At 34.9% G+C, this 25039-nt stretch overlaps 2 protein-coding genes across 2 annotated transcripts in view; one reads left to right on the top strand and one right to left on the bottom strand.

Moving 5' to 3' along the window:
- Window positions 1-1730: 1730 nt before the first annotated feature.
- On the top strand, window positions 1731-4203 carry LOC112511365 (probable WRKY transcription factor 40). Its single transcript, XM_025116961.1, has 5 exons — window positions 1731-1779; window positions 1878-1952; window positions 2219-2542; window positions 2689-2805; window positions 3943-4203. The coding sequence occupies exons 2-5, from the start codon at window positions 1923-1925 to the stop codon at window positions 4201-4203; spliced, it is 732 nt and encodes a 243-aa protein (XP_024972729.1). The 5' UTR covers window positions 1731-1779; window positions 1878-1922.
- A 6059-nt stretch (window positions 4204-10262) lies between these two features.
- LOC112511339 (ABC transporter C family member 13) overlaps window positions 10263-25039 on the bottom strand; it is an 18690-nt gene continuing 3913 nt past the window's right edge. The window contains exons 9-36 of the mRNA XM_025116929.1: window positions 24215-24284; window positions 23042-23102; window positions 21925-22012; window positions 21497-21615; window positions 20983-21080; window positions 20406-20472; window positions 20113-20230; window positions 19916-20032; window positions 19742-19822; window positions 19395-19646; window positions 18565-18666; window positions 18408-18475; window positions 17733-17864; window positions 17481-17628; window positions 16796-17079; window positions 16268-16418; window positions 15483-15658; window positions 15303-15414; window positions 15151-15204; window positions 14938-15060; window positions 14363-14461; window positions 14160-14252; window positions 13925-14035; window positions 13351-13512; window positions 12461-12648; window positions 11401-11590; window positions 11152-11319; window positions 10263-10400 (exon numbers count right to left, since the gene is read on the bottom strand). Of these exons, the coding sequence (XP_024972697.1) occupies window positions 10320-10400; window positions 11152-11319; window positions 11401-11590; window positions 12461-12648; window positions 13351-13512; window positions 13925-14035; window positions 14160-14252; window positions 14363-14461; window positions 14938-15060; window positions 15151-15204; window positions 15303-15414; window positions 15483-15658; window positions 16268-16418; window positions 16796-17079; window positions 17481-17628; window positions 17733-17864; window positions 18408-18475; window positions 18565-18666; window positions 19395-19646; window positions 19742-19822; window positions 19916-20032; window positions 20113-20230; window positions 20406-20472; window positions 20983-21080; window positions 21497-21615; window positions 21925-22012; window positions 23042-23102; window positions 24215-24284 (3513 nt within the window). The 3' untranslated portion in view covers window positions 10263-10319. The remainder of the gene's footprint in view (window positions 10401-11151; window positions 11320-11400; window positions 11591-12460; window positions 12649-13350; window positions 13513-13924; window positions 14036-14159; window positions 14253-14362; window positions 14462-14937; window positions 15061-15150; window positions 15205-15302; window positions 15415-15482; window positions 15659-16267; window positions 16419-16795; window positions 17080-17480; window positions 17629-17732; window positions 17865-18407; window positions 18476-18564; window positions 18667-19394; window positions 19647-19741; window positions 19823-19915; window positions 20033-20112; window positions 20231-20405; window positions 20473-20982; window positions 21081-21496; window positions 21616-21924; window positions 22013-23041; window positions 23103-24214; window positions 24285-25039) is intronic.

Genomic DNA, 25039 nt, shown 5'->3' with positions numbered 1-25039 from the left:
AGTAATTAAATTACATTTTTATTAATTGGTTATTACAAAACAAATGTTTTTAACATTTTTAGAACCTTCTTGCATATAATCCTACGAAATACTGTGAAATCCCAAGCATTTCTAAGGATTTCAAAATCTTATGTTTGCAAGATTTTGAATCCAGACAATCAACAAACCAAACATGAGATTGGAATGAATTTGAAATCCAAATGCTCTCAAATCCGTTCTATTATTGCAAACCAAACATACCTAATAACCTGTAATGTTGTATTAAAAATATGTTAAAAACATGGGACTTTGACCAAAGCATTTTAAATTCACTTTTTAACCATTTTTCAAGACTTTATTTAAACATTTGTGTATCAGATTAAAAAAAAAAAGAAAAAAAAATTCACGCAAGGATCCAATTTTTGTAAAGAATTTATTAAGAATTCTCATTTGTAGTAATAAATTTTATTTTTTTAATTTACAAAAATGCGCAAGGCATTTACGTAAAGTCAGCCTGAAATAAGAGTTCAGTTTTAAGATTGACTAAAAAACGAACTTGATTAGAGAGATTGGCTCAGATAATTTCCCTCAAAACTTTCGTTTTATAATAATCAAAAAACAATTTGGTTAGTTTTTAATTCCATAAAATTTGAGAGCGTTGTTGCTTTTAAACAACTTTAGAAAGAGTGTCAATCATTTCGACTATTTTTATTTTAAATATAATTTTAATAAAAAAAGAATGTGATCGATATGATATTCATTTTTGTTCAATAAATACATACATGTTTTGATCCACATATGAAGGATTGAATGATAATATAGTTGCGGTGAAATTATATCTGATTTTACACTAAAATCATTGTAATTATAGCACACGGTCAATGTAAGGGTGTGCAAAAGACTTATCGCAGGCGAGATCACACATAATCATAGACGGACCTAATATAGTGGTTATGGTGGCACGTGCCACCGTTTCATTCCTTCGTTGTAGTGTAATTTTTTTTAGGTTTATGACAAGTGTAACCATGTCAATTTGTTGTATGCCACCATATATATTTTAAAACCACAATAAGAATACAAGTTTTCCTTGGTAGAATTGGTTTACAAGGTTTTCTTTCATTTCAGATCTGCGTTCGAAACCCGTTAGTATCAATTTTTTTTATTTTTTAGCTTTTAATTTCAGATTTATTATGTTTCTAAAAAAACATTGCAATAAAAGATTTAACACAAGACCTCACGTATGAAAAACAATAAACTAACCAACAAACCAATTATGATGTTGTAAAAAAATCGCGATATTTGTTTCTTATAGTCAAATGGTGCCGTCGTTTGAAAAAAATTCTGGATCCGTCCCTACAGATAATCAAATGTGATTTTACAGTTACAATTTAATCGTTCTCGTATTATTTTACATATCACCATCCTCGTTTGAACCCGACTACTTAATTACCCTAAACTGAAATATTTCTAATATTATATTTATGTGTGAGAACATTCCTCCACTTATCTGTGTTGACTTGGTATATTTTCATCCATTTAGCACTTATCTCTCCATATCTCCATATGTGTAAATCTATGCAAATTATATGTATACATTCACACATATATATATATATATACACACACTCACTCACACACACACACACATATATATATATATATATATATATATATACACACACACACAAACACACTCTCGTCCTTAGATTTTGAATTCAAAGTAATCTGATCATGGAAGATAGAAGCAGCAACCTGGTTCATACATCTTTGGATCTCAATTCCTTCTCTCAATATCTTCCTGTAAGTCCCCTCTACATACATGCTTATATATATATATATATGTATATATATATATGTATATATATATCGGTTTTCACTTTCTTGATTTTGCCTCTCAGAAACAAGAACTTCAAACCAGCTTCAATGGCTTTAAATTCGACATCATGATCCCACCTATGACTGAACATGATGAGGTAATCACACCTTCCCTATATATATATACACACACACACACACATATGGATCACGTTATGGGTAAAATCGTAAGAAAATAAAAAAGTGACGAACACCCTCGTAACCGTTCATTTAGACAATATGCACATGTATATACAAGTAAATGAAGTTGTTTTTTGGTTTTTTATGTCCATGTTTCTCAGTTTTTCATTTTTTGCGGTTTTTCCTTGAATATGACATGATATATATGAATTAAAATGATATGAATTTGGTTCTGGAAACTCAGGAGGCTGGTGATTTGGCTGAGGAATTGAATCGAGTAAACATGGAGAACAAGAAGTTGACACAAATGATCAAATCCATGAACACCAAGTACAATCTTTTGCAAAGCCGTTTATCGGATTACGTGACCAAAAACCCCGACCGATCTGCCGCGGGGGCCGCCACCGCCACCGCCAAGCGAAAACCTGAAACACCCATCTCCGGCAACTCCGAGAGCAATTCAAGTAACGAAATTAATACTTGCAAGAAACCCACAAAAGATGAACACAATATCAGACCCAAGATTTCCAGGGTTTTTGTTCGTAGCGAAGCTTCGAAAACCGGCCTCGTAAGTCTCTCTAAGAAACCGTATATACGTACGTGTTCATCGACCGATGCATCGTTGAGTTGTACAGTACAACTCAACATGACATCGATCAAGAATTCATGAGAGTTTAAAGGTGTGGATTTATGTTTTTATATATTGATTTGCAGGTAGTGAAAGACGGATATCAATGGCGGAAATATGGACAAAAGGTGACGAGAGATAACCCTTTTCCTAGGGCTTACTTCAGATGCTCATATGCTCCAACCTGCCCAGTTAAGAAGAAGGTACATAATAAATTCTGTTCTGTTTGTTAAGAGCTTAATGAGAATTATAGCTTATTCAGTCAGTTATATAAAACTGTTTGATAGTAACTTATTCGTTAAACTTTGTCTAGTGGAGTCATCTTTAAAGTAGACTAAAAGGCTGCAAAGTCGTCCGATGTGTTTTTAACCTAATTACAACGTTTCGAGGGATTTTTAAAGTTTTTTGGTTGATTTCGAGGGATTTTTTAGTGTTTTTGTCGATTTCGAATAACTTTTTTGGTTTGATTGATTTCAATAGATTTTTTTTTGTTAGAGTAACGGTTTCGATTGGGATTGGGAGCCCGTGGGAAAATGTAATGGGGGAAGTGAAAGGTAAATCATGTAAAACCTAAATTTTAACCTAGATTTTTTTTGACTTCCCCTCCCCTCTTTTGCTAATGTGTCCGCCCTGCAAACAACCCCTATGACGATATTTGACAAACTGGCTGGGGAGTTAGCTGATATATGGCTGATAAGCTAATTGTTAGCTGATGAAGTAATCACGTTTAACAAAAACTAACTTATAAATTAGTTGAGAAATATGAAATGACCAAAAAAATACGTGTTTAATTTTCTTTTTGTCAATTCTAACATTTCAAGATATAATTAAAATAAATTTCTAAATTTATCTGACTGTAACGAAGTTTGCCTTGATTAATATTTAAGTATAACAGTGATCTTTAGTATTTTAACGCTCTAACTCTTCTTATTTCATGCACATTTTTGAAATGTAGCCGGTAACAATCCTTGATTATGTGAAAAAAATGACATGAAATCCGTCAGATGACATAGGTTGAAAACTAGTTTATCAGATAAAATGGATGTACAAAATTAACAGTTTAACGTTTGTCACGCTAACTATCTGAGAAAAAAAAAGTAGGAAAACGAGACAAACTTCGCTATATTAATTTTGCCCGTTTTTGCAAAATTAAATAACGAACTTTTATGGTTATTTCTTTTCATACAGTTAGATTATGATCGTCGAACTAATAATCAAATCTCTAATCGAACCCAAATTCAAATTCACGGTGCTTAAATTTATGGTACTAAACAAGTTTCAATCATCTCAATGAACGGAATTCTGATTATCTGATCATTCTCACCTTAATCTTGATTTAGGTTCAACGAAGTGTTGAGGATCAAACCATAGTGGTGGCGACTTACGAAGGAGAGCATAACCATCCGCAACCATCAAGACATGAGCTCGTGAGCCCTGGCTTGAGACAGACTGTGACCGCTGCCAAGCCATGGTCAACCGTCCCCACGGTCACGCTCGACCTAACGAACCCTTTGGAATTCGATGGTGATAACGAAGGCAGCCGAATAACAGAGCGGTCGGAATTACAACAGTTTTTGGTAGGTCAATGGCATCTTCATTGATCGAAGATTCGGGCTTCAAATCAAACAACCAACACAACAAGCCCTAGCAAAAACATCATGTTTTAGCAGCTATTTATCATGGGTAGTTTAGTAATTAGCAATGTAGTTTAATCTACTTGTTTTTTTTTTGTTTCACATATTTTGATAAGACGAAAAATTTACATTTTTGTCTCACTCAGTTCCGTCATGCCTCCGTCCAATATCATGTGAAATGTGGTCAGTAAAACAATTTGGCTTTATAGAATGTCTAAAATGTTTAAACATCCTAAAAAAATCCATTATTAAATTTATAGAACCAAACAATAAACTGTTATCCACAAGTATTACAACATGTTTAAATTACACTTTTAGACGTTTTAACAAGTTTTTTTTTTTGAATATTTTTAGAATAAAATGTTGTAGTTAGTTATTTTATATGATATTTTTGAAGAATGTACTATAAACTCATCTCGTTATAAGACATTCGTGTTTATAGAATATTTTTTTGAAGTATATAATATATTTTATATACGGCAAATGCATCAAATAAACTCACACACCCTCTTTACCATTCGTGAGATTTGAACCCCTGACCCCCTAGGAAGCAAAAGGCTCAGATATCGTTAGGCCAAAAGCCTTTTCGTGTGTTTATAGAAACATTTTTTTCCGAATAATATGCTATACAATTTTATTTTAAAAATGTTCTAAAAGTTTGTTAAAACACCCAAAGAATGTTGTCACTTTTAGATATAACGTTTTATTGTTTGGTCTTTAAACACAAATTCTGTCAAATATTTTATCGTGACACTTACATATTTTAGATGTCCCATTATTCTGATTTCTTTGCGGAACGAATTCTTGTTACCAAATGCACTCATAGGATTCAATGATAACCATTTAAAACGATGGATTGCTTGCATAAAAATAATCATATTTAGGGTCTGTTTACCTAAATGTTTACCTGATAAGTGCTTATCTATAAGAGTCAACACTATAATTTATTTTGATGCGTAAGATTTTAGCCTATCAAAACGTATTGAATGCAACAATTTACCGGGTAAGCACTTACTTAAGTAAGAGTCGTAATCTTCACTTACCGAGGAAGACTCTCCATCCGTCTCATCGCTCTTACCCGGTAAGATTCTTGGCATTTGTCATGCTCATCCGATAAGATTCTTGACACTTGTCATTTTCACTTTCGTTTAATCCTTTTATTAATTTTTGTATGAGTATTTTTTTAATTTATTTTAAAATGGAATAAAAAGAGAAGATTCTAGATGAATGTTTAGTCGTGGACTTTGAAGGAATACTAGTTTTGACGTCAACGGCAACAGACGATCCTACCCCCAACAAGACTTCGGCGTTTCCCGCCCACAATACCTTTTTCCTATGTTCACATTCCATTGGCCACTTTTGTCTCCTTTTCTATTCTAAATTTATTTATTTATAAATATATCAGATATATTTTGATCTGATCGTTTGAGAATAAGAATTAAGATCATAAATGTAAGAATTGATCACTTTTAATCTTAAACCAATTGACAAGAATTGATCATCTTTAATCTTAAACCAACTGATAAATTATACTTTAAAATAGAATTGATTTGATGTGTCTTATTAGTGTTGATATGATGTTTCTCTTTAATTATGATAGATTTAAGGGTGCATATATATTTTTATCCTTATCCCATGACTTTCATTTTCATCGGAACCCTATCTTTTGATCTGATTTATATTATATATATATATATATATATATATATATATATAGGGTTGAGTTCACGTGAGACCACTTTTTTACACTTGAAATTTCAAAGCAAAACGTTACCCATGTTAGGAATCAAGTTAAAGTACGTTACATTTTTATTCAATTTGTCCTTTTAGTTTGTTTTACAACAATTGTTCACTTTCAAAAGTAAATGTTTACTTTTCCATTCTATCATTAATTATCAGATACAAAAATTTATTTCTTTATCATTAAAAATAAATTTATAGTTTTGTTTTAAAAATAAAATAATAAGTAGATATTTTTGAAAGGAATAGATGGGAATGGAATTGCAGATGAGAATGGGTCAAATGAGGCATCCACGTCAATAAAACGGTGATCCAAATTACAATCATAATCCTTCAATAATAAGTTTCATTTTTTTTTTATATGTAAAATAAGGGTTGTATTTATGTGAAAACAGTTTGTTTTTATGAGACCACATTTTTACACTTGAAACTTCATAACAAAATGTTATAAAGGTAAAAAAAAAACCCGAACCTTCATAGCAAAAACATTGTGAATATTACCTTCACAACGGTTTGCAGTAGAGTTTTAAGTGTAAAAATGTTTATTTGATCCAATAGATAACCAATAGTAATATCTAGTGTATGAAACATATCTGATCCAATCCCATTGGATTGGATTGGACTGGATGTCAAATGTTAAATTTGATTGGATCGGATGACAATATTCTATATCTATGATTGGATCGGATCCACCTAAATATATTGAATTTCAACCAATGAATACACCTAGTTTTAACCGTAGGGTGGCTAAATGCACCCTACCTATAAATTCTTCCTCGCGCACATCAATATCAAGATATATTTTTTCTGTAATTTTCAATTCATGAATTGATTTGATTCTGACATAAATAAGAGAGAGTGATTATATATGCACCCAAAAAAGTGCATATATCAATGTTGTCTTACGTGTCTTATGAAAACAATATTGTCTCACATGATCCCAAGTCTGTAAAATAAATATATATAAATTAATTATTACAATTTTTGCCAATGTTTTTGTGGTTTTCATTTAGTTCCTATCAATATATATATATATATATATATATAKAGAGAGAGAGAGAGAGAGAGAGAGAGAGAGAGAGAGAGAGATATGGGGAACCCTTAAAAAATAAAAAATTGAGGAATACCCTAATATAACTATTCATCTGGATGATATGCACATATGCATACAAGTAAGTGAAACTGTTTTTTGGTTTTATGCACTTATGCACATGTTCATATCAGACAAATTGCTTTTAAATTACTTGTATCCACATATGCATATCATCCAGATGAACGGTAACCACAGTGTTCTATGCATACAAGTAACTGAAACTGCTTTTTGGTTTTATGCACGTGTGCATATCAGACAAATTGCTTTCAAATTACTTTGTATGCGCACGTGCATACCGTCCAGATAAACGGTAACCATGGTGTTCCTCAATTTTTTGTTTTTTTTACAGTTTTTCTTGAATCTGATCCTATGTATATAATTATTTATAATGGAAAGAAAATGGTTAAAAATATTATAATAATTAGTTAAGTCCAAAAATGTTGTGTAGTTGAAATCAATCAATCCATCCATCTGGAAGCCTTAGCATCACAAATACGGTCAACTGAGGAGACTTTGACATATTTGACATTAATTTTTTAGGTTTTTTTTTTTTTTTTTTAATTCTTCTTTGACTTTGACATTTTAATTCTTTTTTCCTCCATCCTAAATCCTCTACAAACCTAATTCTTTTTAACTTTAAATATTTAAAAATAATTATTTTACTTGAAAATTTTCTCCCATGAAAACTTTATAGACATTTGAAAAATTCTAATCAGACGGGTCGCTTACTAAACCTTTACCGTGTCACTCATTATCTGGTGAGTATGACAAGAGATCTTATCTGTTAAGAAATACAGTAAAGATAAAAAAATCTTACCCGGTAAGTGTGGACTTACAGGTAAAAACGTTTACCACTAATCTATTTTAATGACCAATAATGTTATCTAATAAGGTAAGTGAAAGTGATGACTTTTGTCTTACCTGGTAAATATTTGGTAAATGGGCCTTAAATAAAATACATCAGTTATGTTGATCGATTTACGATGAACAGAGCCAATTGATACCATGAAATAAATACTTGCATGCTTCTTGCTTTTGATTTCGCTCACGTAGTGTTTTTCTTCCGACAGATTACGAAAGATAGGCTCAAGTTGTACTATACGCGTATGGGAACCAACAGAGACGGACCCATAATTTTTTCAAATGGTGGCACCATTTGGCTATAAGAAACAAATATGGTGGTACCATTTGACTATAAGAAACAAATGTAGAAAAAAAAGTTCAAACTGTTGCATCATTTGACTAAAAAAATGACACTAACAAGATTCGAACTCGGGTTTGGGGTGGAATAAAATTCTTGCAAACCAACTCTACCAAATAAAACTTGTTCATATTGTAGTTTCAAAATACATACGGTGACACACAATAAATTAATACGGTTTCACCTTTCACGAACCTAATTTTTTTTTACCCTTCAAACAGAGAAATAATACGGTGACATGTGTAATAATTGGCAGCACTGTATGTCCGTCCATGGGCACCAAGACGCCAATTAGTTCCTCGGTAAATTCAATTCATCAATGACACTTGTTTCCCTGGACCCTATAAACGCGTAAATGTATGTAGGACCCACACCTTGAAAACCTCTTATGACCAAGTCCTTGCTTATCGACTTTGCCTTATGATGTCATGATCGAGACTTGTCGGGTTTAAAAAGTCCATGTAATTATCGAAGGACCCAAATTCGTCAACTATCTACACCATTGCCATAAATTTGATGCCATATATCAAATCAAATTTTGATGAAATATTATTGACTATTGAGGATATATTCCGCTATCTATTATCTGTTAGTGGGGACAATGCCGAAAAATGTTCTCGTACTCGCAGATGGTAAGAGACAGTCCAGAATATGTCAGAATAAAAACCTGTTGTCTTACGTTTATTACGACATTTAGACTGGAACATGAAATGACCTGCCAAAATAGGTGGCAACAATTCCTTTATCCACATACCTCATTCTCGCCGGTCAAGTCCTATTTACATACTTCCTAATACTCTATATCTTCCCTAAAAACAATGGAACAAATTACCACCATAAAATAAGGGCCGTCTAACAAACGGTTATCGGGATAAGCGTTTACCAAGTCACATTACCTTACCAAATCAACATTGTAAGGACCAAAAATCTTACCCAGTAAGAGGCAAGGACTGAGAGTCTTATCCGATAAGTAACGGCAAACGACTCTTACCATGGTTAGCACTTACTGAGTTACTTGTTGCATACGATACCGTTTTTATAGACTAACATCTTACACGGTAAGTAATTGATAGTTTTGAATTTTACCGGTAAACACTTATCAAGTAGATAAACGGCCCCTTAATCTTTTCATATATAAATGGATAGATTAGATAGACCATAGGAGTTCAAGTGTCAAAAGTCTAGGAAAGAAAAATGCATCTTATTTATTCAATGGTATGGGGAGGAAACGATAAATATTGGTTGGCTGCGTCTATTGTTAACCCGGATACTGTTAAACCAATAACTATCTGGTTTTCGTTTTCACTTTCTTGGCAGAAAAAAAATCTTTACATTTGGATTCTCAATAGTCAATAGAATACTTTTTTAAACATAATTTTCGATTAATCACGAAAGAGTAGATAGTAGGAGTTGCTTGATATTCTATAAAGAAGAAAATAGTTATGGTTGTTTCAAGTTAAGGTAGTCAATACATGGTTATGTGCAACATACACATATGATATGGTGGCATATATATACAGACTTGAGATCATGTGAGAACATATTATTTTCATGAGACATAAGATCATATAAATAACAGTACACCTTCATAGTAAAACTTGTGAAGGTGTTTAAACCTTCATAATAAAATATTGTGAAGGTAAACCTTCACAGTGTTTTTGGTGTGAAATTTCAATGTTTTTCATACCTTCACAATGTTTTGCTGTGAAGTTTAAGTGTTATTTTGTGGTCTCAAGGGTCTCACGAATATAACCCGGTCTCACGTGAACCCAACCTATATATATATATATATATAGTCGGGTTCATACGAGATTGATACCTAGTTAAAAAAATAAGAAATTGCCGAATCACATGTGATTTTACACTAACATCGTGTACAAATTCACATCTGATTCACTCGACCTTACCCACGTGGCCATAGGGTAGCCCGCACACTTTTTTAGCCATTAATGTAAAATCACATGTGATTTTGAACGTAATTTTCCCATTTTCTTATCTTTTTAAATAGGTATCATTCTTGTATGAACCTACATCTCTCTCTATATATAACTACATTAAGGATGCTTTAGCAAAGCTTGAAAATATGGAAGACTCATCCTGAACTAGAACCTCAGGCCTTCCTTGCTCCACCTGCCAACAACACCATCGAATAACCCGTATCAAATAATATATCTTCACATCGGATTAAACGGAACTAATACATGAAAGAAAGGTGATGGAATTAGTTTGAATTCAACAAGTATTAATGTCGTAACGCTCTTTAGGTAACCTTGGTTGTCCATACCACCTTGTGAGCACCTCGACTAATCCTATGGATCCGTGGAAACAACAGGCGGGGAAACCCCCAATGAGGAGACTCGAACCGACAACCATGGAGAGAAGTCCCAAGATCTAGCCTTTATTTGCCGGTTGAGATCGCCCTCAAGGTTGTACGGTCATAACGGGAAAAATCTACTATAGCACCTAAAACCTCGTAAATATGCCCTAAAAGAGTACTTGAAAAGAAAAAAGAGGCTGCGATATATATAGAGGATGTTGGGATTGTGTCTATAGCCGATGTGGGACTCCAACACAACATACCCCTTCCAATAGAGGCTAGACGGGTGCAAATACCTAGGGTATCGATTTAGGGGACACTTGGTTTGACAGAATGTTTTGAGGAACTTGGATTTCGTGGAGGGGGCGTATTCGAATCCTACATCGGCTAGACTTTGACCCTTTATCCTCAATATATGTTGGAACCACTTTTCTCTCTACAAGAGCTCTTTTGGAGAGCAATCTGATGGGGTTCCACATATTCTCACATAAACCAATATTTCACAATGTGTATTTCGGTAAATAAAACAGATATAAAACTAGCAACTCAATTTGGAGAACATACCAAGATTCCTTGATCAAGAACCAATACATTGTCCATATGTAGAATTGTCGAGATGCGATGAGCAATCGTGACCACCGTCAACCCTCTGCATTCACTAGATATGGCATCCTTCAGTTTCGAAGCCGTTTGGGTGTCTACATTTGCTGTGCATTCATCCAAACATAACACCTAAATCATTTAACATCATTAGAACCTCAAAAATATTGGCACTCAAAGAAGAAGACCGATGAACTCTTCTATCGTTCTGACCATAGTGGACTTAAGAAAGGATCGTGCAAGGCAAAGGAGTTGCCGTTGCCCAACCGAAAATGAAGTTCCAGACTCTTTCATTTCCATATCTAGTCCCCCTGCCGCTCGGACCTCCTCCTCAATATGACATCTCTCCAGAGCTTTCCATATCTTTAAGTCATCGCTTGAATTGAAGGGGTCGAGGTTCTCCCTGGATATTTGTATCAGATAGTAAGTTAATATGTAGGAAGATAAAGATACTTTAACTACAATAAAACTGGTTTTATAGGACGCCTAAACTGTTTAAACGTCCTAATATATAGGACTTACGATTATAGGACCAAACCAAAAAACGTCCTATCTAAAAGTGTTACAATAGGTTTATAGGATGCTCTTAGGCGTTTTAACAAGTTTGTTAGGGCTTTTAAAATAAAGTGTTTTATTAGCTATTTTATACGACACTAGTTGAAAAAGAGTCATAAGCACAAGTGTCCTATCAAAAGATGGGTTTATAGGGTACTTCTCAAAAGTGTCATATAGAAATAGCTAATAGGACACGTCATTTTAAAAGCGTCATAAAAAGCTTGTTAAAGCGTCCTATAAACCTACTGTAACGTTTTTAGATAGGACGCTTTATAGTGTGGTCCTAAAAACCTATTGTAACGCTTTTAGATAGAACACTTTATAGTTTGATCCTATAAACTATGTTTTATAAAGTATTCTATCAGGACGCTTAGACAATCTAGGCATCCCATAAAGCCAATTTTGTTGTGGTGATATACCAACAAATGAGGGGCTTAATCAAATGACAACCACAAAAAAGTTACAAATCCATTGAGAACGAATCTCAAGATATTATTTCACATGATTTCTTTCATCCAAGGCCACATTTTAAGCTATTGTTCCACATATAGTAATGTATTTGTTTCACAATGTGAACTTTTACACTTGTATTTTTTGTTTCACAATGTGAAACAATGCATGATTCACTGGTTTTCAAGCTTTTTGTTGTTCTCACATGATTAGCCCCCCCACCCCCCCAAACAAAGCAAATGATATGCTTAAATATGTCGAATTGTACCTTAAAGATCCTTTAAAAAGGAATGGAGTCTGGGGAACGACTGCAAAACGTGATCTAAGATCTCTCAGAGAGACGTCTGCTATGTTTATTCCATCAACTATGATATGTCCTGCACATATTGGGTTGAGGCGGAATAGAGCATTCAAGATGCTAGATTTTCCGGCACCTGTCCTTCCAACAATTCCTACCTGCATCAAAAACCACTAATGTCAAGATCAACAATCACCTTCAATACGCCTAATAATGGTTGCAAGAACGAAAAATCAAGAATGCAGTATTGATGCGCTCTAGTCAGCTGTCTGCATCCATGGTCACTAGGCCAATGGCAGATCAAGAATTTTGGTGATGGGGGCGGAATTTACTTAATATAATATAATATGGGTCAAGTTCAGAGGAAAACCGCAAAAAAAATGAAAAATTGAGGAAGACTCTAGTAACCATTCATATGTACTTGTACGCACATGTACATACCGTACAGATAAATAGTTATTAGGTGTTCCTCAGTTTTTCAATTTTTTGGGGGTTTCCCATAAACCTCACTCTATAAAATATAATAGAAGTTCAATAAAAAGAGTATAGAAATGAGAAAACATGGCATTTATACATAAAACATAAGGCATTTATATGCAAAAAATAAAATTTATAATGTGAAAAAAATTATAATCTACGGGGCTCTAACTTATAATGGCATTTATACATAAAACATAAGGCATTTGTATGCATGTGCTTACTTTTTTTTTTTTTTTTGTGTGTGTTATGGTAATGCATACCTTAGTGAAAAATCCTGAATATGCAACGTCCAGTCGTTTCTATGATTCTTATTATATAATCCAGAATTGAAAATACATAGGTGTACATATAATTACATTTATGTTGATAGATTTACAAACCTGTGTTCCTCCAGCAATTCTCAAATTAAGATCACGCAGTGCAGGCGGCAAAGACGGCATATATCTGAGTGTTACATTACGAAATTCGATCTCCCCTTGAAATGGCCATTCCACGTCTAAAACCTTGTGCCCTTGAAGTTCTTCTTGAGGGATGTCCATGTACTATAATGAATGAAATCAAATGATTGTTTCCAAATGATAATTGTGAGAATATGTGGGACCCCCAGATCATTCGCTAAAAGAGTCCCTGGAGAGAAAGGGAGGTTCCAACATATATACAAGTCCAAGTCTAGCCGATCTGGGACTTCAACACGCCCCCTCAAATGGAAGCTAGATGGACACATATTGTCCTAGAGTGCCGAGAGGGGGCTAGCCAGAGTGTCGGGTACCTAGAGTGGCAAGCCTTGGCTCTGATACCATGAGTGAGTATGTGGAACCCCCAAACACCTCTCCAAAAGAGCCCTTGAGGAGAAAGGGGAGGTTCCAAGTTCCAAATATATACAGGTCCAAGTCTAGCCGATGTGGGACTTCAACAATAACCATTAACAAGCAAAAACAGTTATTATGTTCAGACCTGAAGAACCCTCTCAACTGAGACCAATTCCTTCTCGGTCTCGGTGAAGCTTGTCAAAAAGCTCCCCAACAATGATACAACTGGAGCTGCGTACGAAAGGGCTAAGCCTACCTGTTTACAAAGTTTCAATGTTAAGCGGTGTTCTCGGAACAATAAGAAATTGGTCATATTATTCTGAAAACTATGACTATAATAATTTCCTAAATGGAATGTGCTCAGGATATTGAGGACTTACCAATCCTGGGGTACCTAGATTGATGGGAAGATGTCCATGAGATCCAACAATCGCCATCACCGCAATATAAGATACAACAAAAGCTGCCAAGAACTAAGGCCATACACTAATTACTAAGATTTATTAAAGTGTGTACTAAAGCAAATATCATCAAGAATAAAGTATTGAAAATGCAATATGAATCCCACGTTTTAGAAGCATACCTGTAGGCGTAAGGATAGCCACAGGCTCGCTATTATCTCTGAATAAGAAGTTTTCTGGTACATCTTGACATGCTCGATGAATCTAGTCAAGAAAAAGTCCTGCGTACAGATGAAGAGCATTACTTAGTGCCATGGTTTTCTTTAACTGAAATGATGATAGAAATTCATACATGCCAGAAAGAAATGTAATGTATTAATAAATTTGAAGCAATTATATGAAAAATATTGAGCAATAGGCGCCGCTTGCTCATCTGAATAAATCAAACCAAACCAAACGAGCCAAATATATACAACTAAAGGTGGGGTCCGGAGGTGGAATGTATGTAGACCTTATTCTACCCTCAAAGAGTAGAATGGTTGTTTCTGTGAAAACTCCTGGTTTGTGAGCGAAATAAATCAAAAGTTTTTCTTAAAAATAGAGGAAATAGCAAAAGGGTGATGGTTCAGAAAAGAACAACCAACAAGAAAACAAATCTTGCTATTTCAAGGTAGAGGAAACCTATTAGCCTTTTCAGTAAAAGAACATGCTAGGATAAAACTGTGTATAAAATCAAATTTTAAATCAACAACTTCACCTCAGATTTAAATGCCCTTATAGTTGATGACCCATCAAGTATCTCTGAGAATGACGCATATATGGGTGAACGAGATACACTGTCCAGCCTTCTCAATTCGCGTGATGTTGCCCTGTAGTAGAACTGAAAAACCCGTTACTTGGTAGTGTTACTATGCCTTTCTGGAAGAGTATTTGTAATTTTGTATCAGAAAAATATATTGATAAGAGTTACCTGTATTTTGCTGTAGATATACGAAAATGGGAGTATGAGAAGCAAGAACATGACCTGCACATATACATGTACGCTGATCGAAGTTCATGATAATTCAATATTCAAAACTATTAAGTAAAATTAACCATGACTCTATTGAATCAATTGGTTACCTGCACAGCAGACAAAATTAGAGCAATCCCTAAGAGGCCAACGAAATTGGCTAGGAGGATGTTGAGAATGAAAGGAAGAGAATCATCGATTGTGTAGAGATCTGAAGACAGCCTACAAAAACGATCAAAATGGACACTGGGGAAGCTAAAAGCTCATCTCATTGAAAGAACTTATGCTACCTGTTAAGTATTCTTCCACTTGGGGTCTGATCAAAAAAGGCAACGGGTGCATTAACAAGCTTTTTCAATAGGTTATTGTGCACCTGAATTGCTGCACATAAGCCGCCATATGCAAATGAGAATGCCCTCACTAGAGTAAGAAAGGAGTTTGCCAAAGAAAAGATACAGAGGATAGCCTGTGGTGTCAAAAAAAGTCGTTAGGTACCTCTTTTTCAAGTTAGATAATTATTCATCTGAAATCCCCATATAGAATACAGATTTTACATAATTAGTAGGGAAAAGGGTGTTCTACGGCAGTTGCATTGTAAACTGGTAAAACATAAATGGATAGACTGAACAGAACATCACAACATGCAGCCATTACAATTGGCATTCCGAAGCATGATATTTTTATGGGAAATTTACAGAAACAGCCAATCTGACAAAGAGATTTCCTTTATAGCCATATTCTGACCCGCTTTCACTTTATAGCCAATCCTTATGCAGAAAGCTTACACATATGCGTAAGGATCGGTTTCGGGGAAGAAAGAGGATCCTTCTACCAAAAGTGGATTTTCTGCATAAGTGGATTTTCTGCGAAAGGATCCTCTTTTTTTTTTGCCGAGAACCAATACTTACGCATATGCGTAAGGATTGGCTACAAAGTGAAATGAGGTCTAAAAATGGCTATAAAGTGATTGGGTAGATTTTCTAGAACTTTTTCCTTCTCATAACCCATAGTTCACTATATCTACTTAAAGTTTGTTTGAGAACAAAATCCCAATATCAGCAACTAAAATGATTACCAGATAGAATGATGTCGGATGCTCTTCTAATGCTGTTGTATCAACCCAATAAGACAGCCACAGATCATTTCCATTTCGCGAAGCTTGCATTAGAAGTGCTGATAGGCAAGTTATGACTGTAATATACCAACCACAGAATGCAGCATAATTCCTACACAACATGAGGAAGTAACTGCCCAGTTGGATATTGCAACAAAAGAAGCAAGTAACTGATTGATCAGTCTAATAAGTTCATACATTCAGGATAGAGTGATTGGCTTTTTGAACCATCGTGCTAGGCTTTTCATTCTAAACTCAGCATCGTTCTTGTGAAAATGCCACATACCATTTTGCATTTATAAGAATGAGCAATGTTGGATAAATTAGAGAAAAGTAAATACAAAAACAAACGTTGTACTTGGCATTTCTATCCAAAATCACTCATTCATGCAAAAAGTTGTGTTTTCTGTTTGCATTTTCACAAGAAGAATAGTTCGAAAAGTCACTCATCCTTGCCTACAAAAAATCACCCCTGGAACATGGACTCACATGTACACAGTTGTTTCAACTCTGCCTTCTTTCCTCTCTTCAACCCTGATAATGTTGTCAGTGGCATCCATGATATCTATACCTTCACTCTCTACCACAACACTCTCTTGGACTCCCATACAAGTATCTCGACTTTCTATTTGTGCTTCAGTCTCAGAAGGGGAATTAAGTTCTTCCTGTCTAACAAATGATGCGTATGGAGAACTGGAACAGTCCGTTGGACTTCCCACCCATTTCACTTGTCCTTTGTCCATTATAACAACCATATCTGCAGCAGATATTGCCTATAAAGTGTAAAAGGTTGTTAGCATATGACACCCATGTGAATTTTAGCAGTATCTCATTTGTTTTTGAAGGGTGTCCTAAGCTATGCCTAGATTAATCATGGCAAATTGTGACTGCAATAAATCAGGCCTGATAAACTCAATGGCCACAATTGTTGTGTACGCCTGGAATCGAACCCTGGGCAGATGGGATATTCCACCACATCCCCCAGGGCCTCAACCACTATGCCACAACCCTTGTGGTTAGTATTCTCATTTATTTCCAGGAACATACTGTGAGAATATGTCAAGTCCCATTAGATTACTCTCCAAAAGAGGGAGAGAAGGGATGTTCCAACATATATCGAGGAGAAATGATCAAATTCTAGCCATTGTGAGACTCCAACACATGCGGTCATTACCTGAATGTTATGGGTGCAAAGAATGCATGTTTTCTGATCCATAAGAGGGCTAAGGATAGCATTTGATAAAATCCAACAAGCCACTTGGGCATCAACTGCACTAAGGACATCATCCAGCATGACTAAGTCAGATCCATGATAAACAGCCCTGTGCATGTCCCCCAAAATATAAGAATTCTCGTAAAGAACAAATAACTACTTTCACATTATCATCAAATGCTATGAAATGAGAATCAAGTGATATAATGACACCTGGCAAGAGCTAGACGAGCTCTCTGTCCACCTGACAGGTTTACGCCTTTCTCTCCAATATAAGCCATATCACCTCCAACCATAAGCGAAACATCTGTATTAAGGGCACATGCCTCTAGAACAGCAGAGTATCTGAACAAGGAAAATAGATCCAAGAGTTGGAAACAAATACAGGTTTTCACAGATTTTTTGGTCTCCTATTTATCAAACTGAATTATGACAGTGGCTTAATCCTACTTTAAATGATGAAAAGTGGAGAGAGAAATTGACTGAAATAGCCAATCTCATAAACCAAATTGACTTTTTAGCCACTTTTCAGAGCTCTTCAAAATAGGAAGCATAAAGACTATATTCTGGAAGAAAGAAAAAGAAAAAAAATCCTTATACACGCAAAAATTTGAATCTTATACCAAAATCTGAATCTTTACTCAATTTTTTTTATTTCTTTTGATCTGAAAATCGAGTTTCCGCAAATGCACAAGACATTTGCGTAAACTCCGGGTAAAATGGGAATTCAATCGAAAAAGTGGCTAAAAATTGAAGTTGGTTGGAAAATTCAGCTATTTTGATCAATTTCCCTGAGTGGGGATACCTGAAGAACTGCCAAGGGATGAAACTATTCAATCAATAATATCTTTAAAATGTTTATTCAAGTTTAGTATAAGAGAGCAATACCTTATCGGATCATAGTCCCTTCCAAATATGATATTATCGCGAATAGTGCCAGAGAGAATCCACGGAATCTACAACTCCAAAGAAGACTGGTTTAAATTCGAAAATTGTGATTCAAAGAAAGTAGATTTTGACAGCAACATAGCTTGTCGTGTTCAACCTGTGGAACATAGGCAACAGACCCACTTGAATATATAGATCCCTCGATAAGCTTCATTTCTCCGAGGATAGAGTTCAACAAGGATGATTTACCTGAACCAACCTGCAAACAAGTATTTCATTGTGTAATTGTGATGACTAGAATAGAATCTTACAGTGAACACCTTTGAGCTTTCATATAAAATGGGATTTGTCCTATCATGGTTTGTTTCTTAATCTATTCCTTAAACGGCAACTAGAACCTCCTCCATACAGATAACAAACATGCAAAAAGCATCTACGAGCTTTCATATTTCTGCGATTAGAGCTCAAGCGGGATTCATTTTATTGGGTTTTTTTAGTAATCTATTTCTTGCGAACCAACTGAAACCTCCTCCATATGTGGGCTACAATACAGCCGGAAAGTAGTGGCCCCCAGGATGAAGTTCTAAGCCGCATACTGATCTCGGATGATAACAACAGGCATGTAATACTTAAATAACCATTCAACCAGTGCCTCTTGTCTGTAAAAAATTTGATGCAGAAAGCATAACATTATTTGGTCTCTAGAATTTGACAGGGTCTAGCCAGAGTCAACAAAGAAGGTGGCAATTTAAGGCAGCTTAAACAAAGACTATGCTTTACAAGTAAAGCATACTGAAAAGGGTTTAAATAAGTAGAAGCTGTTCACAGATGTATAGCTGAACACCAGGCTGCAATCCTTGCTCAAACAAGCTAGTGTGGCTACAAGCCAGGGAGTATGGTACAAAGTCTAACCAGGTGCTGATAGATAGTGGTAAGTTAAATGGCTACGACTAAACATAGTGCTGGAACTCTAAGCATGGGTCTGACCTCTCCAATTACTGCAACCAGAGAACCCTTTGGAATGGCAAGATTGACATGATCCAGAATCAGCTCCTTCACTTCTTGAGCGCTGCTTGACCATGCACAACAGGCATCTTTCATGACAATATCAACTTCTTCAGCTCTAAAGTTAAAATGTTTGCTGGAGCAAGATGATAAAGAACTGTTTGCCTGCCCACGAAGAGGTTCATTCTCAAAACATGAGAGGAACATGCTCAGTCGCCTGGTTGATATGACTGCCTGTGAAGAAATTTTAATAGAAAAAAGAAGTTCTGTTAATTGATAAGCTTTATCTTGAAGCTGTTAATCAACAAGAGGGCATAGATATAGCTCACATCGATCAACCCATTAATGACCCATGGGAATGAGTTTAATGGGGAAATCAAATTGTTAAATAGAGCAAGACAAGTAAAGACCTGCAAAAGCAGAGGGTTAAATTAACAAGAAAACGTAGTGTTAATAAGAAAAACACAAGCAATTTTATGTACTCAAAATGGTGTTTATTATACCGTTGCTGCATCTAGTTGATTTCCCATCATTACATAGAGTCCAAATGTGAACAGAGAAAAAAGAGTTGGTGTTGTTGCCCAAAAGAATACACACCATGCATCCAAGTACTTCCTTGTCTATAAAAGGAGGTCAGGCTGTAAGATTGACTGCATCGGAATGTCAGAAATATATGGTTTTTGCAGAAAGTAATTCTTACTGCTAAATATTTGACTTCTAAGGATCTTGTTTTCATCAACCAACTAGAAAAAAGAAGCTCCCAACCATACATTTTCAATGTGCGAATATATGTCAATAGCTCTCCAGTCCTTCTGACCCTGCAAAAGTGTTACAGTTAATAATAAAGACTTATCATCGAAAATAAAACTCTTATCACTGAAACATCTAAACAGCATAGCTTGAATGGTTCTCTTAAATAGACAACTACTATTTGCAATAGAAGATAATTTTTTTTGCTAAAGCCTAAGCAGACTTTGGCAAAGATGCACACACCTTTCATCCTTTTGCTCCATCATGTTTTTGGTGGCACTGGCAATCAACTCAGCAATCCATTTATTTACTGTACATATTATGATTAGAGCTTTATCAATAATGGATTACAGAGATGTCGTCCATCAAAGAAGTGTGTAAGACAGGGATAAGGGAAACCATCATTTTGATAGCAATTGCAGCTGAAAAGAGTATGCCCTCATGAGCAAGTCCTGGTACTAGCTTATTGCTCCAATTTTTATGGAGTCAACTATCTTAAGCATTATATAACAACGTATTGTTGATAACCTTAATTTTAAACAAATACCTTACCTTTTCCACTGAACATATTCAGATGACAGTAACTGTGAGTTCTGTCTATTGGCACATCAGTGACAACAGAAATCTGCACCTATCGATGCTTCTAATTGAGAAACATATTTCAAATAAAGCATCGATAGGTGCACATTTCTTGCTCCAGAGAAATCAGGTTCAATTACGACATGTGAAAACCAAATTTACATGCATAAAATTTAAGTTAACAACCCATACAGAGGTATGCTCATTGTATTCATGTAAAGAAACGAGTACAACGCACTACCTGGTATCAACAAAATAGTTATAGTGATTCCAGCAACAAAAGCGAACTGAACTTGTGTATAGAGCAGATACAGGGCAATTCCAATTTGTAAAGGCAAGCTGAAAGGTTCAAAAAACATTTTGCATTATTATCAATGCAAGCCATAGAGCTCAGTATGTTACATGATGGCCTTATTATTCTGATAGCATCGAATACCAACACATAATCAGTACCACCAGCATCAAGTTACAACAAAGATGCCAAATTACCAAAAAATGCTCTGGAGAGCCGTTGCATAATACAGACATGATAAATTCATTCCCTTTATTTTCATATAATCTAATTATCTTAATAATATGTCGATCTATGGACTTCTTTCACAAATATGAACAATTAACATCCATGTCCACTTTAGGACTGCATTTTGGATCAATATAGGAATGTGGAACAATTTATTGATAAAATGCATCCACAAAAAAAGAAAATATACAAGATGTACTATAGTTGAAGATATGTGAAAGAAATAGATAAATACCTCCACATGTCATGAAAACTGTTGCACATATTGACAGTTCGATCAACATCCACAGACATGAAGGTTTGAATTTCCCCCTCCGAAAATTTAGATCTTTCTGCCAGGCCAACATGGAGGCACTGAAAAATGCATGATGGGAGACTTGACAGTTAGTAAGAAAATCTCCCTTAAAACGTCACTTCATCAACACAAGTGAATCAGGCATTGACAGATTGATTTTTAAAATTCTGTGCGTGGGAGCGCATATGATAATTTATCTCTAATGGAAACAAGTCTTTTGTGAAAGCCAACTTCCCTGTCTTTGCATTATGGAATTTAGAGATCTGCCGCTCTAGAGTAAAAAAATGTGGATAGTGAAAGGGATAGATTCCATTTTAACATCCACTAAGGTAAGAAAAAAGACCAAGAAACAGATAAGAATGATCTACCTTTCGAAATATAACAGTCATAAGACTAGAACGTAGCTTTAACTTTAATTTGGAGAGACGAAATGTATATTGTGTATCAAGAAAAGATCTGCACCATCAGAATAGAGCTTGCATTATAAAAATGAGAGGTTAATATGCAAAACTATGTCATCAAGAATCCTTCACAGCTTCCACTATTAAGAACAAAAAGTATACAAATGAACAAATACTAATTAAATATCAGTTCCTGTTGGTGAGCATCTGAATGATTTTGGTAATTTAGAAGCTATATGCACACCTGTTTGAAACAAAACGCACCATAACTCAAGCAAGAAAACTTCACATTTTATGATGTAATTATGACAAGAGACACAATTGTATTTTACCCAACAATTGTATGACATCTTGTAGTTTTTTTAGTTTTTGTCACTAGTTAGCTGGTAGTTGAACCCAAAAAAGAAACAGGATTGTACTTTGCCACCTTGTTACTTGAATATTACCAAAATTTTATCCAGTTTCAGCTAATGAATTATTTTATTCTGCGGTGTTTGTTCACAGACTTTGTGTTCTTCTAAGTGAAGCCGCTGAACCAGATTGATAGCATGGTCTCTAGTTGTTGCAGGCACCAAAATCTCAGAGCTACAGATGGAGCCTGAGAATTCAATCTATAATACTTAAACATCATACTAAAAAGAGAACAGTGAACATCCATTTATTTTATTCGTGATAGCATGAGAATAAAGTGTTATCTAAGGAGGTGTTTGGTTAGAAGTATTAACCAGTAATTAATGGGAATGAAAATAAAAGGAAGTGTTTGGTTTTACATAATATAATCGGTCAATCCCCCCACAAGCCCAAATTTTCATTCCAAGTTAAATTGCGGTTTCCCATTATCATTCTATGCCATTTTCATTTTTCATTCCTTTGCCTGAACCAAACAGCCCCTAAATGTCCTATCAAATGCACTGGAGTAGGAACAAGATAGAAATTTTGAATTTATGACTTCTGAGTTCATAGAAATAGATCATGGTGAAAAGACTCCAGAATTTTTTCTAGTGACTTGTACCTCCATAAGAAATATCATGAAGAGGGATAATCATTTATACTAAAATAACCACAATAAAAGCATAAGACTTACTTCAAGATGGAAGTGAGGCCTAGAGAAATGGCGAGGAGATAACCATCAAAATGCACAGATCCTGTTTATAGAAAAATATGTTTCTTTAATGGGGGCAGCAATTTAGACCAGTTCACATAGTGTTCATTTCAAGTTAAAAGCTAAAAACTCCATTAGAACGAAAATGCAATTTCCATTCGTAAGAGTGTGAAGGAATCATAAGACTCCTACATCTTCATGTATAACTAATATATAAATAAGATCACTAGATCAACATAAAAGATGCATCTTGGTGTGAAGGAAACAACAACATGAAGCTTTTTAACATCTTACAACGGATTTGTATTTTATTTGGAATAGTTCCCTCCACTTAACTAATACCTTGTACTTCTAAAGGTCTAAGCAAATAAATAACATGAAACATTTCTTGCAGCCTCATGGTTTCACATGACACATCATAGGGTCTTTGGCACTAAGATGCAAGGAAGTATTCAACACAAAATGGAGTATTTGATGCTTAAAGTTGACAAGGATCTCATACACATTAAACATCGAACACAAATTTCTTGTGATATATCACAAGGACCTTGTTCAATATATACTCAGTTTTGTCCAAACATATAATTCCATAAATCCATGTAAATGATATACTTTTAATTGTTGTAGTCTGGATCATTGCTTGATTCAGCATTACCTTCTATTTGGAGATTTTCACTCTTCAGAACTCTAGCATTCTTCTACTTTTAGCATTCTATTAAGCTCGTGATAACAGAAAGATCTAAAAAATTCAACCTTGGTTACATATCTCATTTTACTATGTTAGGTTGCAGACAGGAGAAGTATAATCATCGGTAGTAAATGCAAACCATGAATCATGCCTGATGTATTCAGAGTTCAGACTTGTCGACCCCTCTCAACCAAATGAGCCCAGTATATCCCACCCGGAGTTCGGTTTTACAGGGGAATACGCAGACCTGACCTCTACCCAAAAAAGTAGAGTGGTTGTTTCTGTGAAGACCCCAACTTATGCAAAGTGTAGGGAAAAAAAAGAACATATGATAAAGAAGAACTATTAAAAAAAGGTAGTGCTAAAAAAAGGAGAACATTATAATATCAATCATTATATTTCTTATTGGAAGCATGAACTATGCATTACCCTTCTACAAACCAATAAGAACAAATATAGAAATTGACCTTCTTGAAGATACTTAATCAGCCTATTAAGAAGCAAGGGTCCAGCAAAACCAAGGCAGTCATTAAGTACCTGAAATTTATGGAGTATGAGACTTATAAGAAAAATAACATTCAAGTCTACTACTTCACTGATATCAAGTTTTCTTCTTAGCATTATAATCAGTCATGGATTCAGGACTTCTAATCATGGTATGCACCATCTTAACAGAAAAAATTCAGGGATGCATTACAAGAACAAATTTTATTTTTATTATTTTTATGCTGCAAAACACTACAAATACTTTTTTTCAGGGTATGCAAGTGCATACCTAGTGGACCACATAGATCCACCTCTGCATATGCAATAGATTTGCTATCTATAGTGTTCCCAGTTTCCATATATAACATACATGTCCTCTGAACAGTTAAGACACCAAGAAAGAGTGGAGATACTGTCTAATTTCAAATTAGAAAGAGTAACATGTAAGATGTGGTGAACAGTTCAAACAGCGCAGTCATGCATCCAGATGCATCGCGTAGCAAGTGCAGTTTCGTTTAGGGACATCACAGATGATAAATGAAGGCATCGAGGGCAACCCAGCTTGATCAAAAGTTCAAAAAAGTAAATCAGAATCGTTCAAGGCATAAGAAGCTTAAATATATATATATATATATATATATATATATATATATATATATATATATAGTTGGGTTCACGTGAGACCAGCCTGTTTTCGTGAGACCCGTGAGACCACATTTTTACACGTAACCTTCACAGCAAAAACACTGTGAAGGTTTAAAAAAAGTCGAAACTTCACAGCAAAAACACTGTGAAGGTTTTAAAAA

Source organism: Cynara cardunculus (genome assembly GCF_001531365.2).
Source record: "Cynara cardunculus var. scolymus isolate 2C chromosome LG 4, CcrdV1, whole genome shotgun sequence".
Classification (NCBI taxonomy): domain Eukaryota; kingdom Viridiplantae; phylum Streptophyta; class Magnoliopsida; order Asterales; family Asteraceae; genus Cynara; species Cynara cardunculus.
Note: the sequence above shows the minus strand (reverse complement) of the source record. Positions and strands in the feature narration are given on the sequence as shown.

Coding starts and splice junctions, on each gene's coding strand:
- LOC112511365 (XM_025116961.1), top strand. CDS start 1,923: ATGATCCCACCTATGACTGAACATGATGAG. Junction 1,953..2,218: donor CTATGACTGAACATGATGAG/GTAATCACACCT, acceptor CTGGAAACTCAG/GAGGCTGGTGATTTGGCTGA. Junction 2,806..3,942: donor CCTGCCCAGTTAAGAAGAAG/GTACATAATAAA, acceptor ATCTTGATTTAG/GTTCAACGAAGTGTTGAGGA.